The sequence below is a fragment of the Acanthopagrus latus genome, chromosome 7 (assembly GCF_904848185.1).
Source record: "Acanthopagrus latus isolate v.2019 chromosome 7, fAcaLat1.1, whole genome shotgun sequence".
NCBI lineage: Eukaryota > Metazoa > Chordata > Actinopteri > Spariformes > Sparidae > Acanthopagrus > Acanthopagrus latus.
The window spans coordinates 15,347,691-15,365,589 of NC_051045.1; the positions used below are offsets into that span (position 1 = coordinate 15,347,691).

At 43.1% G+C, this 17,899-nt stretch overlaps 2 protein-coding genes across 6 annotated transcripts in view; one reads left to right on the plus strand and one right to left on the minus strand.

Moving 5' to 3' along the window:
• The window catches only part of arhgef25a (Rho guanine nucleotide exchange factor (GEF) 25a), a 55,154-nt gene extending 41,900 nt beyond the window's left edge, over positions 1-13,254 (plus strand). For 2 of the 3 annotated variants that reach the window (XM_037103644.1, XM_037103646.1), the window contains 13 exons: positions 312-436; positions 2,243-2,309; positions 2,768-2,871; positions 3,109-3,178; positions 4,673-4,762; positions 5,811-5,903; positions 6,345-6,395; positions 6,498-6,575; positions 6,690-6,881; positions 7,091-7,271; positions 8,686-8,915; positions 9,110-9,244; positions 11,315-13,254. In XM_037103644.1, coding sequence (XP_036959539.1) covers positions 312-436; positions 2,243-2,309; positions 2,768-2,871; positions 3,109-3,178; positions 4,673-4,762; positions 5,811-5,903; positions 6,345-6,395; positions 6,498-6,575; positions 6,690-6,881; positions 7,091-7,271; positions 8,686-8,915; positions 9,110-9,244; positions 11,315-11,440 — 1,542 coding nt within the window. In that variant the 3' untranslated portion in view covers positions 11,441-13,254. The remainder of the gene's footprint in view (positions 1-311; positions 437-2,242; positions 2,310-2,767; positions 2,872-3,108; positions 3,179-4,672; positions 4,763-5,810; positions 5,904-6,344; positions 6,396-6,497; positions 6,576-6,689; positions 6,882-7,090; positions 7,272-8,685; positions 8,916-9,109; positions 9,245-11,314) is intronic. The other variant, XM_037103645.1, reaches the window with a different exon arrangement.
• Positions 13,255-14,227: 973 nt separating this feature from the next.
• Positions 14,228-16,949, minus strand: sp5l (Sp5 transcription factor-like). 3 transcript variants are annotated; one of them, XM_037103653.1, is made up of 2 exons: positions 16,638-16,949; positions 14,228-16,055 (listed from the first exon to the last, which is right to left on the minus strand). In XM_037103653.1, exon 2 carries the CDS (start codon positions 15,960-15,962, stop codon positions 15,018-15,020), a length of 945 nt encoding a protein of 314 aa, XP_036959548.1. In that variant the 5' UTR covers positions 15,963-16,055; positions 16,638-16,949; the 3' UTR covers positions 14,228-15,017. The 3 variants fall into 3 exon arrangements, with proteins under 3 accessions (XP_036959548.1, XP_036959546.1, XP_036959547.1); XM_037103651.1 differs by having other exon boundaries at positions 16,483-16,949; XM_037103652.1 differs by lacking the exon at positions 16,638-16,949 and adding an exon at positions 16,151-16,311.
• Positions 16,950-17,899: the final 950 nt, after the last annotated feature.

The window sequence follows — 17,899 nt, forward strand, 5'->3', positions numbered from 1 at the left end:
TCTGCGGAGCCTGTTGCTCCCTCTGACTCTTTATCTGTTAATCTCTTTCTCTCCATCTCTCTGTGGCTGATGTGCACAGCACGGATCATTAACGGTGACCATCTGAATCTGATCTTCTTATCATTCAATCTCTGTTCCTCGTGTCTCACTGCTCTCCCTGGTCACCTTGGCAACCTGCATCATTATCGTCTCTCTCCCGCTCTTTATCTCCCCCTTGCTTACTTTGTTCCTGGCATGATGCACAATACTGGCACCGGACCTTTGAGAAATAGTCTGTCTGTCTGTCTGTCTGTCTGTCTCGGCCTCCTCAGGACACTCAGTCCACCAGTGTTCTGCCGGATGACAGCGGCTCCGTCTTGATGGACGACACTTCCAGCCAATGGTCGGCTGCGGCTGACACAGAGGAGGAGAGGAGGAGTGCCTTAGAGAAAAGCATGTACGTGTTTTGGCCACGATGCCGCCACATATTCTGTAAATAAACAACAAGATTATAATTCAAGAGTGCAGCTGCCATCTAGGAATGTGTTAGTGTTCACCATATGCCTTGGAAAAAAAATCTTCATCTTATCATGGTCATTAGGACAGTTTTAACATATTTGCTAATTAGCACTAAACGCAAAGTGCAGCTGGGGCTGCTGGGAATGTCACGCAGCAGACTGTTGATCTTAAACCAAAGTGTTTGACTAACCAAAATTATGACCTCAACTTCTGTGGTGCTCGATAAAAAAAAGGCAAAGGAACACCAAAGTCGTTAGGACGCACCATTGGGGAACCAAGAATGCAACCGTCCAATAATTCAGTCTAGACTGAAGTTGGGGACCAGACTGACCTTGTCCTCCTCAGAGCAACAAATCTTTTCAAAACTATTTTAGGGAAGTTTATAAGTGCAATAAGATATTTCAGACTCATTACAATACAAATCAGAATTTTTCAGAAGTTGCTGTCTTTCTTTAACAGGAGACATTCTGACATGTCACAGTAGGAAGAAAGCACAGGTGCTAACAGTTAAATGAATAAAGCCTGAATGCCATTTTGCTGCCTCAGTTTTAGGGACCTGGTATCGTTCATCCCGGTTAAATGTCACACTGTTATTACAAGGAGCCTTTAACAGAAGGTAGCCTTTGTTAATGTGATTACTGGTGCTTTTACTTCTATGACAAGATAAATGTCAGCTGTGGAAAATGCCTACAGGGCAGGTCGCTGCCCTAAAATTTAGAAGATTAAATGTTTTCCCCTCTCCCAGAATTTATCCAATATTTATCCTATATTTCACAAGACGATTCATGAGACATAACTATTGGATCTGATGCTATGTACAGAGAAAACAGGGAGGGTTCTGGGTCTGTAGGCCACATTTGTCGCAGGAACCTGGATATCCATTGTAAGAAAGAACCGTCATATTAGTCTAAGTAGTTATAGTCGATACATAGTGGGAACATCACGTTTAGAAGCAGTTGATGACCAAGTCAAGGAAAAACTCAAGAAAATGTGAATGTATTTGTTGGAGTCCTTCATATTTGTTAATTTATGCTCAACTTTTATACTCTACTATGTGCAAAGAAACATTTCACATTTCAAAATCATCTTAAAAGTCTTTAAGCTATTTATTCATTCATTCATTTATTTAAGCATTTTATTATATAATTATATATTTATTAAGCATTAAGTCATTTAATTATTTATACATTTCTTACTTAAGCATTTTGTTACATAACTGTTTATTTATTAATTTATTCTGTCATTTAGGTATTCAATAATTTATTTATTTATTTCATTTTGGCTCTATAAAAAGTCCACTCACTAGTGCTGCTCTCTCCAGAGCTGTCAAAGACTTTTTGACCAACGATCCATACTCGGGTCATGTAATTAGCTATTTCACCACTGCCTGTGAGATGCAGTTAGTACTGCGGAAAAAGCCAGGAAGTTTCATTTCCAGGGTGAGCTTGAAATTTCACAATTTCAATGATCAGCTGATCTGCTGTTTGCTGTATGTTACTCTAATACGTTTGATTTAATTGAAAGAGTGCTGGATGCTTTCTCCATTTTCCTTTGAACTAGTAAGAAAATCAAATAATCCCTTCCAGGAAACTCTCTACCAAATTCCAATTGAGTATCGTTCTGGAGCCCTTTCTGGAAAAATAATAAGGAAACTGGGACTCGTAAAATGAAGTGCTAACAATATTTATGCAGTGTGCAAAATAAATACTCCAACACTAATCTTTCCTCATTTGTATCTTCACAGGTATGTGCTGAAGGAGCTTATTGAGACAGAGAAGCACTATGTGGCAGACCTGGGGCTCATAGTGGAGGTAAACATCGCAAGTCTGCCAGCACAGAACACACACGCACACACACACACACACACACACACACACACACACACACACACACACACACACACACACACACACACACACACACACACACTCTTCACTGACAGAGAAGAGGGAACTTAGTCATCGACCCAGTCTGTCAGAGAGAGCTCTAAAGCCTTATCATCACAATTCTTCCACACTTTGGTCTGCCTCCATCCCACCGTCTGCAGTCTTTAGCAGATTTTGTGAATTATTAGCTTGAAGAGTTTAATGTCGCGAGGCGATCCATCTCCCGGTACCTTAAATAGCTGGAGATATTTTGGTTCAGGGAAGAACTCGTGCCATCTGAAAGTTAATAAAAGCTCAATATTAGCTTGTGTGTGACTGTTGCGGTGTGTTATAAATGTGTCGAGGTGTGAACAGACGTCAGCAGCTCTGTGGTTTCCTTGCAGGGCTACATGGGCACAATGACCTCCAAAAGTGTCCCGGAGGACATGAAGGGAAAAGACAAGATTGTTTTTGGGAACATTCACCAAATATTTGACTGGCATAAAGAGTAAGTTGCATTTATCTAAATGCATTTGATCTCAAATTATGAAGGAAAAAAAAAGCACATTTGCCCAAATTGCATTCAAAGTGAAAGACATACAGGGGTTTGCAGAGTATTGTGTTTGTGGCTGAGCGGAGGACAAAGGAACAATAGGTCAGGAGACAAATCTGACCTTCCGTTTTGGGGATGATTGCGTGTGTGTGTTTGCTTGTGTGTATGTGTGTGTGTGTTCTTTCTCTGTAGCTACTTCCTGGGAGAGCTGGAGAAGTGTTTGGCAGAGCCGGAGAGGCTGGCTCAGCTCTTCATCAAACATGTGAGTATGACTGCCATGCTGGCACACACACACACACACACACACACACACACACACACACACACACACACTCGCTTACGCATGCACACGCACGCACACACGCACACACTCACACACTCACACACCCGTCAGTGGAAGTGTGTCTGAGTCTGCTTCCTTGTGCTGTTTGGCGTGAGGGTAAACAGAGCTAAGAAAACATGTGGAGCTCCTGTTTATCCCATACTGTACCTCTCTCTCTCTCCCTCTCTCTCTGCTGCCAGCATCTCTCCTTCCACTTCACTGTTACTGATACGTCTCGGTCCGGCCTGTGTTTTCACAACAGCGCACATGGCAAATACTCACACATGCACACATGAACGACACACTGGCAGATTTCCAGTCTGGGCTGGACCGGTCAGGAAACACCAGGGAAAAACAGCCAGAAAAGGACGAGGAATAACAAACCCTCAGCTCAGGCTGTCTGATACGTAGGCTTTATTCCACCCAAAACTGTGGCCCACTTCTTCCTACATACCTTGGTGATGCATGCAAGTCAGAGTCGAGTAACATAGAATTGTAGGGTCACAGAGCTCATACAGCGAGCAAAATTAGATTAATGCATGTTGGCTATGTGGCGGCACATGCAGACTGTGCATACACGATGGGTAATTTGACCAACTCGGCTTTGCTTCTAGTCCGAAGATGATTAAGTTAAACGTCTCTCTTTGCTCTTTGCTATATTCACTCTTTCTGTCTGCAGCTCTTTAACAATTCAATAAGGCTCAGCCCACTGGATAATCAACTTAGAAAGCCTGCGGTGAAAGAAAAAAAAAACAAAAAACTTGTAACTGAATCTAAGCATGGTGTCAAACTGTGAACATGAACACGCTCCTAATGAAAAGCAGCTTTACAACAAGGGGTGTGTTGCCGACGTGCAACATGTGTGCTCATATAAACACATGTAAACATGCAGCCGCAATGCAGGTGGGCAGATGCGTGCAGCTGTCTTCTGCAGTGTTACATGATGTCCATATTCAGGTGGAGCAGCTCGCCGGTCTCCAGGCTACAGAGACATGCAGCCTGTTGCTAGGTACGGTCTCGTATCAGCAGGCTCTGGTTACACCGAGGGTAACCTGGGTGAATTATACATAACCTGATGCTCATCTACATTAAACTCCATTAGAGCTCTCAGGACCGCCACATCTGCACTCCCCAAGCCATTTAGTCACAGAAGAGTAGGCGCTAACCAGACGGAGTCGACTTCAAAGGAACCGACAAATCATTACTGCTCTGCTCCCAAAAGCAGCCAGAGTCACCGCACATCGATTCTTGCTCACATTTAGAGGCATTTTCATGTATCCGTAATGCAATTAAAGAAGGATTTTTTTCACAGAGTAACTCAAGTTTAAGTCGTTTTTTTTTTTTTTTTTTTTTTTACTTTGTCACTAATTTGTATCAGACGTTCAACTGAATGACTTTCTAATGACATGACTGTTTGTTTGTTTGGTGATGCAGGAGAGGCGCCTGCATATGTATGTCGTATACTGTCAGAACAAGCCCAAGTCGGAACATATCGTCTCAGAGTATATCGAGACGTACTTTGAGGTGAGTGGCATAACTTTTTTATCTCCCTCTACAGCTTTTCAATTAATTGACCAATACTTTGTTGACAGATGAAAACCAGCAAATTCGCACACACGTGACACTTTGAATTGACTAAAGATCTCCTCCATACATGTATTAAGATGTGCAAAAATAAGTTCCTAAAGATACTCCTTTATAAATCAATCTTCCATGTCGCACTTTCAACGCAAGCCACAGGAGTGAAAATAGAAACAGGGCGTCAGTCTCAAAACGTCACGTTTGCTGCTGATGCTTGCTCATGTCGCTTGCAATTTTGAACACCGTGCTAGTATATGAATATGCAAACGCTTCTTATTTCACAAGTTTAACTGCTCGACACAAGATGTCTCCTACGTCACTGTAAAGTCCACTCTCAGTGTGTGTGCACTGGAGGATTCAAGTTACCGCATTGCACTTGTTTATGCTGAATCCACGACCGGGAATGGCTTACAAACTAGTTGTGATGTCACAAATCCTGCTCGAAGGCCCCGCCTCCTATAGTCCAATTTTCACCGAGCACATAGAAAATTAAGGCCTTCATTAATAAATGTGAAAACAGCCTTCTAGTGTCAAACTCTGCACGTGCATCATTCTACTCAGTGAAAGTCAAACATTCAACTGTAGGAACATGAAGAGAAATGCATTTTAGTTGTAGAGGGACTTTAATACATGAACTAAACTGTAAAAGCTGTTTTTGATCATATTGACGAATTAATTCAGGACAAACACTTGTATACCCATGATGCACTGGCCACCTGCCACTCAGGCCTGTAGCTACTCAGCTATTCCGTATGCATGGATGTCAGTTCCCGTACTATATATTATACATGGCCGTGTGGGTGTCTTTTCCTCTGCCATTTATTATTCAGATTGTTATTAGTTCCTTTACATCGACACGAGACAAACAAACAGTATAATCCCTGCGATGTATTGTCTGTGAGGGATTCAATTGGCCATTAGCTGCTGTTCTCTGTGGCGCGGCTGTCATGCTGACTGGTGTCGTGTTGTTTGTGTCCGTCACTGCTGTCAGGAGTTGCGGCAGCAGCTGGGCCACAGGCTGCAGCTGAACGACCTGCTCATCAAACCTGTCCAGAGGATCATGAAGTACCAGCTGCTGCTCAAGGTGAAACGCAGACACACTGCTGCGCTGTGGATCACACACCAAACTTCCTATGCACACGCACCGGTGTTTACTGTGCAGCTGTCCGACACGCAGCAGGGTCAGTCACAGGGTTGTAAACATACAATGTGCATTCACACATACGCGCACGCCCCTCCATCAAGAAACACTGACGACACACTTGGGCAGATTATCTGTTCAGCCAGAGAGGAGGAAGAGGCAAATTACACAATGAGACTCCATTCTTAACAGAGGATTTAGACAATCATATGTAAAAGTCTTTGAAGATGATCATAAAATGACATCCCTGGTATAAAACTCTGCCCTCTGGCATTCAAATGAAAGGTGGGTTCAGCCCCCATAAATAGTCCTCCAGATGTCCTCACCTTACTCTGAGCAGTAAACCCAGAATGCTCTGTGACCATGCTGTGTTTATTTGAGCAGGACTTCCTCAAGTATTACACCAAAGCTGGGATGGACACGGAGGAGTTGGAGGTTGGTCCTGATTCGTAAATACAAAGTTTAAAGGTTTATCTTTGTACGTGTGCAAAACCTTTTATGAGTGTTCTTGCAACCTGGCTTTTGTGTTTTAAACAGAAAGCGGTGGAAGTGATGTGCTTTGTGCCAAAACGTTGCAATGATATGATGAACGTGGGCCGACTACAAGGCTTTGAGGTACGTCTCTGGAATTTAGACAGCCTTCAAAACATTTCTCATGCCAACTATTCAGCCCGTGAAAACCACACCATCTCCTCCGTTTGTTATGTTTGTCTTTTGCCGTGGTACTAGGGGAAGATCACGGCCCAGGGCAAGCTGCTCCAGCAGGACACCTTCACCGTCACCGAGCAGGACAGTAGCTTCCTGTCCCGAGCCAAAGAGAGACGGGTCTTCCTTTTTGAGCAGATGGTCATCTTCAGCGAGCCAATCGACAGGAAGAAAGGTTTCTCCATCCCTGGATACATCTTTAAGAACAGCATCAAGGTTTGTGACTCAGTTGAAGAAGCACATTTTACTCCCAGGTTACGAGTTACACAACAGATCCCCACTAATTCTTGCCCAAATCAGCACACGTTACATAATCCTGTGGCAGGGATGTTTTTAGAGGCTTGCATGTGTTAGTTGAAGTATTTAACAAGCAGCTCAGCAGGCTGGACTCCTCACAGATGCTAATCAGATGTGATATGTTCCAGGTGAGCTGCCTTGGGGTGGAGCCCGGCGTCGACGGCGATGATGCCCCTTTTGTGCTGACATCACGCAACCCTGACGGGAGTGTGGTGCGCTTCCAGCTGCAGGCCGCCTCCCCCGACATCTGCCGGGCCTGGGTCAACGATGTTGTTCAGATCTTGGAATCCCAGCGCAACTTCCTCAATGGTAAGTCCCAGCTGAGCTCCGGAGACGACACCGCATCCCCCCTAATCCATAAATCATGCTCCATCTTGTTTTCTTCTTATTGTCATAGCACAAGCATTGTAAGCAGTTGGGTCAGTTTAGTCTTTTCTGTGGAAGCACATCAAAAGTAAAAAAAAAAAAAGTTACTGTAACTTAACATGATTAAACAGAAAATCACAAGATAGCATGTAAACTATTAAAACCAGGACTCAAACAATTTGGGGTTCTGTGTAAAAACTAGAATAGAATGTGATAATTTGCTGTCCTCTCAGTTGAAAACAGTACAGAGGCTGTGTGGAAAACTAAAAAAGATAAAGTGTTTTAACTCATCAACTTAAATGATTAGCATTATTATTATGATCCTGATGATAGCAACATGTTTCAAAAAAGATGGGATACGGGCATCAAAAGACTGAGAAAATTGTAAAATGCTCAAAAAAAAAACAAAACACAAAAAGGTTCCTAGGTGACAGGCGGCAGTATGATCAAGGAGGAATCCTCGAAAGGCTCAGTTGTTTTTCGCAAGCGAGGATGTGAAACACATGATTGTGTAAATGATATTAAAACTGGGCTCAGGCATAATTTGTAAAACTGATGTTGCTAAACATTGAATTAGATATGATTGTATTACGTTTTCATAAATGTTTTACAATGTTTCACAATTTTCTTTGGAGATGCGACTGTAGGTTGAAAATGTTGGATGTTGGATCTCATAATCTTAAAAATTGATCTAGATTGTGACAAGTTGTGTAAAGTTTTACTTATCAACTTTAGTTTATTCAGGTCATTCCTTCACTTCCTGGTGAAAATGGACTTTCATTCTCTGTGACTGCTTTCAGCAGGCTTCTGTCAGGCAACGTACCTCGTATTAATTGAAAAAAGAAAGTTGTATATATTCAAGAGCATACAGGAAAAAAACAACGCACCATTTTAATCTTAGAAGTAGCTGGTCAGTAGGATTCTCGTAAATACCCTCCGCTTAAACAGCCAAGCTTAAAACATTTGAATGAAGTGAGAGTATTAATGTGCTTAGCAACAGACTTAACAAATGAATGGGCTAATATGCCTGCCAACCAGATAATCGTTGGGCTGGAATGAGGTTGTTGGAGGGCTGCATTTGGCCCATGGGTGGCCAATTGAATAGGACTGCACTATAATGTAGCTGTTAGCATATATAAATGTTAATGCATTTTTTGGCAACTACTTCCTCTGGGTATCCGTTAATGGAGGCTGGTATAAGAACGCATAAATAACACAGTTGTAATCATATGAAATATGTCTTCAGAGAAGTTTAACATCACATTATAGTTGTGATAAAGCTTTTACTCGGTCTTTATGTCGTTCAGATAAGTGTAGAGCTTTGTAACAGCTGCCTCTGTTCCTCTGTGTCTTTCAGCCTTACAGTCGCCTATTGAGTACCAACGGCGAGAGAGCAAGTCTAACAGCCTGGGCCGCTGCATGAGGCCCCCTCTGTCTGCCGCCAGCGCCCTTCGGCCCCACTCCTCCGCCTCCATTGACCGCCACAAGCTGCCCTCCCTTCACTCTTACAACACCTCCCTGCCTGCGCTTTACCTGCCCAGCCAAGGCCAGGGCCAAGGACCCAGTGAGACATACTCACAGCGGGACGTAGGTTTTCTTAAGCTGTCTCTCCATATTTCTGTTCATGAGACACCTGAGACACTGCCAGGCCCTGCTTACCTCTTAAGCTTTTTTTGGCTGCAGGGACTGGGCGATTTCCCAAATGGAATCATAATAAACAGCAAATGGTGTTGTGTGCATGCAGTGTTAGTGATCGACCTGCCTGTTGTTTGCATCTGCAGCCCGCTGTGGTCCAGCCATGCCCTGCTGACTCCCACACTGTTTCCCCATCACACGTCCAACTGGGCTTCACTGATCAGCCAAACTGTCAAGCTGTGTCAAATGGGCTGTACACATCCACCACACAAAGTGCACAGGTAGTGTATGCGCATGCATGTACAGGCAAAGCTGTCTCTTATGTTGCGTATGACATTTGATTGTTTTTGCACGTAGCTGTGCGCTGTGCTCCTGGGTTGTCTGGCAGTCATTATTCAACACCAGCATTGGGAAAAAATTAATGACAAAACAAGCCACAGGAGGCGAACCACTGGGGAAATAATGGGCCATTGTCTAACGTCTAACAATAATTCCAATGTGCTCATTAATGTTAATTAAAAGATGAAAGACTTTAGTAAATTGTAACCATTTATTTCGACACACATACGGTGCAGAGTTGTTGAGTCATTAGAATAGTTATTGCTCCCCCTGTTGGATGAAGAAGGAATAACAAAAAATACATTTAAAAAAGTAAATATTTTTAAGGATATCGATTATGTTGCTGATTACAAAGAAGGGAACTTCCACAAACATTTACACAAAACAAAACGTTTTGCCAAATTTCAGGCCTGTCTGTCTTTACTTTGACTTCTTTTTTTCCCCATCTGGCCAGTCAACAATGGCAGCATCCTGTTGTTGTGCTTTACATTACCATTAGCAAGTCTCCCCTCTGTCATCAGTGGGCTGTGTGTGTGTGGACAAGCCAGCAGTTGTTGCTCCCCACCTCTCTCTGTTTACTCAGGCTGAACAGGCTTGGTACAGAACAAACAGGAAGCAGGCTGAGCCAGACGAGGAAATCAGAGCGAGATGCCAATCAAAGGCAGATAATCGTTTCCCATATGTAGTCTGGGGTGAATACATGGAGCTTGGGCCGATGCATTTTTATACTGGGGGCCAAACAAGTGAAAAATCCCTATAAACTAATTTTCCATTAAATGATTAGCAAGTTATTTATACCTACTGCAGTTAAAGACACCTTTCTATATAATTATCATAATAACCTAATTCCTACCACCCAGTTCAACATCTGCCTGTGTGTCCGCCCTGTCTCTCCACCGTCTCCCTCTGATTAGGTCTTGTCCACTGCGCCTGCCTCCCTCTTCCTCCAGGCCCAGTCACTGTTGTAACTTTTTAAATTTAAATGACCATTAATTCAAAACAAGCCAGTTCTGTCCTGCTATTAACTGAAATTTGCATGCTGTGGTAATGTGTTTGTGCTTGGTGCACTTGCATGCTTTTGTTCCATGTAGTAGAGGGAGTGCTTCAAATGTTGTACAATTTTAAGGATACATTTTCTATTAAAAGTCTAGTTTTAAGTTAACTTAAATACACTTACAATGAACTGAACTAAACTGGATTTTAATAAAGCATAACCTGTATGATAGAATTAAATCTCTATATAGTTATTGTGTAAAGAATATGTTAGTAAGTTTTTATATATAAAAACATACTAACATCACACCATATTCTTACCATATCTATATATCTATATCTATATCTATCTATCTATCTATCTATCTATCTATATATATATATATATATATCTATATATATATATATATATATATATATAGATATATATATATATATTTATTTATTTGATATGGAGTAGAGTATAAACGTTCAAAGTATGCTGTATTTAAAGTATAGTATATTTTAAGAGTTTCATATAAAAATGAGTTGGAGTTGGAGTGCTTTGTAAATAACCCAAGTGAACAAACATTCAATTATGTGCAATTTTACAGCATTTACCAGCCCTTGTTCAAGTCTTTCACACAGTTTTGAATCTCACCCAATCCCTGCTTGTGAGCGACTGAGCCTTTCAACAATCCCCTTTTCACAGCAACTTATGATACTCTCACCTTTTTACCTTAACAGTGTATTTAGCTGTGAAGTGTTCCAGGTTTTGTTTTAGCGTTCCACAACTTTTACAGTCTTTTGTAAGTCAGATTAATTTACAAATATCAACAAAGCTGATGAGGCAAAACGTTAAATATACTGTCTTTGCATTGTATTCAACTGAGTTAATGTAAACACTGTAATTAATGTAGAGGAAAAGCAAATTAGCACATTTAAAAAAAAAAATCTATTTTAGAATCAGGGTTGCAGATGTGTGAGTTCAGTACGTGGAAGCTCTTTTTAACTGCGCTGAATGTTCCCTCTCTCCCCAGCAGAGAGCAGGAGAGGGCTGCCGGAGGGGTCAAGCTGCTGACGCTGGGAGCCAGCCTCCACTGTCGGGCCCCTCAGCTGGACGACGGCCCAGCAACCTGGCTCAGTTGGCCGAGGATGACCTATGAACTCTGACACTGTGTCTCCTCGGTCAGGAGGACAGCAGCTAAATGCCTCAGATGTGGAGGACTTGTCTACTGTCTGTTTATGCCAGGCTGGATTCTTACCTGGTTCAGTTATGATATCTGCAGGATAATGAAGGAACATAATGAAGGAATTATGGGCTGCAGCTGTGACTTCTCTGCTCCTGTTTTTAGAGAGCCATTCAATGGGAGGTGACTAGCTTTAGCCACCCTGAGAGTACACGAACAGCATCCAGTGGGAAGTTACTGGGCTCAGAGAGAAAAACGCTCGACAGTTTCTGTCATGACAATTTCTGCTTTTTACCTTTGGTGAGAGTTTGTATGCTCCTCTCACTTTTAAAAGGGCAAGGGGGAGTTTGTTTGATGAAGAAATATCCATTCCTAATTGGGGCGGTCACTGGAGTTACGTGTGTGCCTGGATGTGTGTTAAACGTGTGTGTGTGTGTGTGTGTGTGTGTGTGTGTGTGTGTGTGTGCATGAGACTGTGCAAGGAGTGGCAGCAGCTCCTTTTGTACTCTGGTAATTCTGAAGCCCTGTAGTGAGAAGACAAGTACAGCTACATTAGTGCATTTTGTCATTCCCCTGCTGACGACCGAGTTGCTGTTTGTGTCGACAAGAATGGGAAAAAGCAGAACACTTGATGTGAACACGCCACAAAGACTTAACTCGCTCAAACTGACAGTGAAGAACTTTTCTTTCTTGCCACAGTGTTGAGGGCTCCTGCGTGCTCTCTTATTCTGTTTGACCGGCCCTCGTTTGATCTGGACAAAAAAGGTGTGATGGAGCCCCCTGGAGGTTCTCTGCGGGTATGACGTCATGTTGGAATACATTTTTTGCTCTTTGGGCAACTCCAGAGGAGTTGCTTCAGCCCAGTTGGTGCATTCAAAGGGACTGCTGTGCTGACCCCAAAGTGTTGCATGCAACATCTTCTCGGTTATTGACTTTCATGACTCTACACGGATCTTTCTTTCCAGGTCGAAGAGGGGTGGCTTGTGGTTTATGAATTGTTTTATTAGTCCACTGTTGTCATGTCAAGGCTGTGCACCATTTCTATAATCTCTGTTAGCTTTTTTTCCCTCTTGGACTAAATACTGTACAGTGCATACCATAAATGCAATCGTATATTTCCACATGTAAGTTGAAGGAAGACCCAAGAAGAGCCAAGGGACGTTGCACTTGGAAAATGAAGGATGATATTATGTTGCAGGATGCTGATGAATCTGCATGCTCCCTCTTCCTCAAACAACAGTGCCAAAAAACAAAACAAAAAAAACAGCCGCTCACCACTCAAATACTCCTCTAGTTCAGTTTGCCGTTACTCTTATCAAACAGTCGTCGATACTGTGTAGCAATCAGGACTGCAACGCCGAGGAAGGACAGAAAGAGGCGAGCGAGGTGGATGAAGGGTGCTATCCTGTCAATATCAGGTCAGTTCCTCTTTGTGGCCAGTAGAGGTCCCCACAAGGCTTTCACTTCCAGTTTTAGTTGGATCTTACAGCTGCACCAAAGATGAACGGGCCTCATATTTCAGCGCTCGCATTGAAGAAAAAGCTGCTCAATAGCCTGTCCGAGAGAAACAATAATACATTTAGACATTAGGTGAGCGGAACCATCTCACAGAATCGATTTATGTGAACTGCTTTCACGGGTGATTACTGATTTAACTCAACGTAATACCACTACAGAGAACCAAAAGCAAGGAATTAAAAACAAAGAGAGGGTTGGTTGATGCCATGTTTGACTGAGTAGAAAACTGTTGTATCATATCAAATAAAAAAAAAGTGTCTTTTTGAAAGTGAGTGCAGCGTTTGTGCTTCTCTATAATCTCTCTGGGTCGAACTTGATTAAAAGAACTGTGGGTTCTTTTGATGTCAACAGACAGTTATCTCCTCTGTTCTGTGAAAAAAGTGCTTTGTAACAAACTCACATCTTTATGAATCCTCACACCATGATCATTCCTGTGTTGATCTAACTAGAGGCTCGACTAAAGCAGCCCAATATTTTTGCCATGAACCCCCCACTTTTTGATCGCCCCGCTAAAGACAAAGGCAAAGCGTTTTGCTTGCTTTCGGCATTCCCCCTTTGGAGAAAGTTCAAACAGGATTAAAAACAAAGAGAAGAAACCCCTGGATGAGCAGACATCTGGTTGGCTGGCCTCTGAATAAAGCCCCATTCTGGGCAGTAAAGCAGGGCCGATCGTAACACGGCTGTGATATATGGAGGCTGGGGACGAGTGGTAGGGGGGGTTGAGAGGGGTATTAACTTTCACAAGGGTGCAAAATCAAAGGGAGTTCCTGTCACCACTGAGGGGGTCTCGACAACAGGGGTCCCATTCACAGGGAATTCCTCTCCAGTGCCCTCTGTTGCATCTGTTGACTCAATCTTCTCCATTGAGAGAAAGAAAACACTCATTAAAAGCCACATGACTGTGAACTTGATTGCAGCAGGCGAGACAAACAGCCCCATCAATGGATCGACTATTTACTTTGAGGTGTGAAAATCTTTGAACAGCCCACCATGTTAGGGCTTCTTTAGGAGCTTCTTCCTTCACGCCGACAGAACAATGAGCAGCTTTTGAATTCCGAGTGCAATCGAATTACAATTTAAATAAAATGTTAGATCTTTGAGAGCTGCGGGGCGGCAGAAATTCACACGTCTTACTGAATGGGCTAAGAGGGTTAAAACCACTGAGTCAGTCACACGTATTTACTTCACAGTCAGTCATCAAGATTTTAAAATAAAAAAAAGAAGACATGATTGGAAACAACCAAATTGTTTCAGCAAGGACAATGTTTATTAAAATGTACATGCGGCCATAACCCCCGATAAAATTGTTCATGATATTTATACATAATTTACAAAGAAGTTAAAAATTAAAAACGATTGCTGATCAGGAGAAACGGTGCTTCACACAGCCGAGATAAATCTGATAGATCAAAGACTCACATTTCAAAAAAAAGGATCCCTACCTTGAAGCGGACGAATTAGGATTCGTTTTGGAATAAAAATCTAATTACCAACAGCAACAGAAACATTTACCCCGTTCTGAACCGGCACTGGAGAGCAGACATTTTCATTTTAGCTGTGCTAAGGCATACATTTATCTTGAACATGATAATATGGACATTTTTCTGGTAAACTTTGTGGGATTTTGCTCGTGTCTGCCGTGTCCTTCACATGAATAAAATATTTACAGAAGACAAAAAAAAAAATAAATCAGATTGTCACATCGGTTGTACTTTAAACAAATCTTGAATTGTTCATCAGCTGTTTGTTTTGTTTTTTTCAGGTGTGTTCAGAAAACTCTTACGATATCACTGAAAAAAGGCTTCAAGTATTCTTTAAAGGTGCCTCGCTTCAAAAAGCACACGATTACTCTGATTAAAAATGGTTTCTAAATATGTTTTAATGCTACTACTTGATGTCAAAAGTAGGGCTTTGATGACAGAAGATGTTCAGGGAGCTTGATGCTTACCCTCTAGTGCAAATCTATGGCAGTAAGTGTGAGTCACACAGTCTGTTCACTGATTGATTATTATTTCTGAATGATGGAGCGCAGAGATCACTCTCTCTTGATATTGGTGAGCAGAGGGTCCGTGCTCTGTGAGGGCTGCCCAGACCGGCTCTTCCTGGTCTGGTGGGTCTTGACGTGTTTGGAGAGGTGGTCACTCCTCATGAACCTCTTGCCACACTGCTGGCACCCAAAGCGCTTCTCCCCGGTGTGTGTGCGGAGGTGCCGCTGTAGCTCGTCTGAACGGGTGAAGCTTTTACCACAGAAGAGCCAGTTGCAGATGAAGGGCCTCTCTCCTGCGTGCCAGCGTAGATGTGCCTTGAGGTGAGAGGTCTTCTTGTACACCTTGCCACACTCCGGGATGTGGCAGATGTGCAGTCTCTTCTTTCCAAACTCCAAGCCTCCGCCGTTCGCCTGGCAGTTGGGGCACTTGCAGCGGCGGCAGCGGCGCGTGGAGCTCAGCAGGCCCTTGGAGGTGCCCTGGAGAAGAGCAGCTATCTGGGGCTGGTGGCCCAAAACCAGCTGTCTGCCCAGAGAGAAGGGATGGTTGGAAGGGGCGGCGTTAGTCTGGGGTAGGCTCCACCACTGCTGCCCTTCCTCCATGTGGCCTCCGGGCAGGTGGTGCCTGGCCGAGGAGTTCTGGAGGAAACTGGGGAAATTTTGTCCCACACTGTTGTGCTGAGGGTAGTACGGGCCGTTGGCCTGCGGCTGCGAGGACAGCACCTTCACAGGGGAGAGTTCGAAGGAGTAGGAGGAGGGAGGCTCAGCCGGAGGGGTGAGAGGCAGCTCATGGTGGTGGTGGTGATGGGCGTGATGATGATGGTGGCCCAGGCCGGACTGCATGTGACCGGGGAACTGCACCTTGGGCACGGTGAAGGTCATCTGGTGCGTGCTGAGGGCCGTGCTGGGGGCCATGTCGTTGCTCCACAGCTGAAACATTCCCGATGTGGAGCTGACGGTGCCTTCGTAGGGGAACTGGGAGCCTTCTGAGCCCATGGAGCTTCCCACCTGCCAGGCCTGGCTACAGGTTGTGGCCAGGAAGGAGAGGGTGTTAGGGGCGCCCTCTGGAGAGGAGCTGGGCGTCCGGTCCTGTGTGGCGAACAAACACACATCAGATTAGATCGGCAACTTTAAAGACAATTTTAAGTTTTTGAAAATTCCACAAATTGTTTTATTTTACTGACATTTTCTTTTGAATTTCAAAATTAAAAGTTGAGGATTTGGCACAAGAGTTTAAATGAACCAGTTCTTTTTAAACATGAAATCAGCTTTTTCCTGTATTTTAAAAAAAAAAAAAAAAAAATCCTACTCATGTCTTTTACTGTTATCACAATGTAATCAAAGATTATTTTACCACCAACAACACTCCTCATCATTATCACACGGACCACACACGTGAAGCATATTCACCCATTACGCACAAGCTTGCACCACCAACCACGCCAAAAAAAAAAAAAAAAAAAACAGCTGCTAAATCTGCGCGCATCGCTTCAGAACAGATGACTACACCACAAACCTGTAAAAAGGTGTGCAAAAAGTTGTCAGTTCTTTGTATCGCCAGCGCAGCCATCTGTCCTCACGCTGCTTCCCCGCCGCACCTGCAACACAAACTGACGACGACGCGCAAAGTCTGAAGTACTCGGCGGAGCGCAGGAGGGAAAAGATGCTCACATTCAGGGCTCGGATGACTCAGACACTCTGGCTGGATAGACTCGGAAATCCCGCGTCATTCGAATGTCCCGTTCAAGTATATTTTTAGCACGCCAGCGGTCCAGATGATCCGGCGTCGAGGCGGCCGAGGATGCCCGTGCGGAGTTGGAGGCAGAGAGGCGCGCAGTAAATCCGTGCGATCATCTCAAAGGCGCCTGGGCTGCATCTTCTCTTTATAGAGAGAAAAGATCCTCTCAACGGGGTCTCCAGTATGATGCAGGAGAGCCAGTCAATAGAGAGGAGATGGGAGGGGGGGCTGTTAGGTGAAGGGGTGGGCTACTCATAATTTCACTCAATTTCAAGCAAATGCTGACCCGAGAAGCTGACTCCTCCTCCGATTGTTCTGAAAAAAAAAAGAAAGAAAAGATTTTGTAACAACATTTTCTCTGGACATCCCACCATCCACTCCTTTCCATTTTTCAAAATCATCCCTCACAAAAAAAGAAAAAAAGAAAAAACAAAAACTGGTAACATTTAGTGTTTCAGCAACTTTCAATATCCACATTTAGGAGCACTGGAAACAAAATGCTTAGTCTGTTAAAAGAGCTCGAGATTAATATAGTCAGCTTAGTCAAGATATTTTCCTGTTCTCTCAGGGAGTATTTTGCATACTGCTTCAACTCCTCTGTGGGAATTCAAGTAAAGATAGTAAATACATGGATTTTTTTTTTTTTATGTATTTTTAGCAACAACTGGCGAAATGAAAATGAATGAAAATGAAAATGTTGGCAAACCCTTGACAGATCTCCAGTCAACAAATGTCAGCACAAAGAAACTATTATTTTAAATGAAAATGTATTTATACCTCCAGGAAAGTATGAAAGTACAATTTTCTTTGTCATTGTCAAAACCTTTATAGCAGAGAAACTAATGTCAGGACAAAAATATGAGTAAATGTAGTTCGGGTTTCGTTTATGAAATGTGTGTTAACAGTTAAGAAACACATGCAATTTTTGTTCAGTCCAAGTGGATTTTATAATGTAACACTGGAATTAATGGGAATTATTCCACTTAAAGGGGCGCTGTGAAGTTTTGGAGAAGAAATTCAAACTCAGAAATATTTATTTTTTTACATAACCAAATAAACAAGCTGTTATCAGAGGAAGATATGGTCACAGAACAGTGTTTGTAAAAGCTAGAAAGGTGGCAGGGTCCGCCAACTATAGACAAAGTTAAACAGTATGAAATTGTGTTGTCCTTTAAGGTCAGTTGGTTTATTAAGT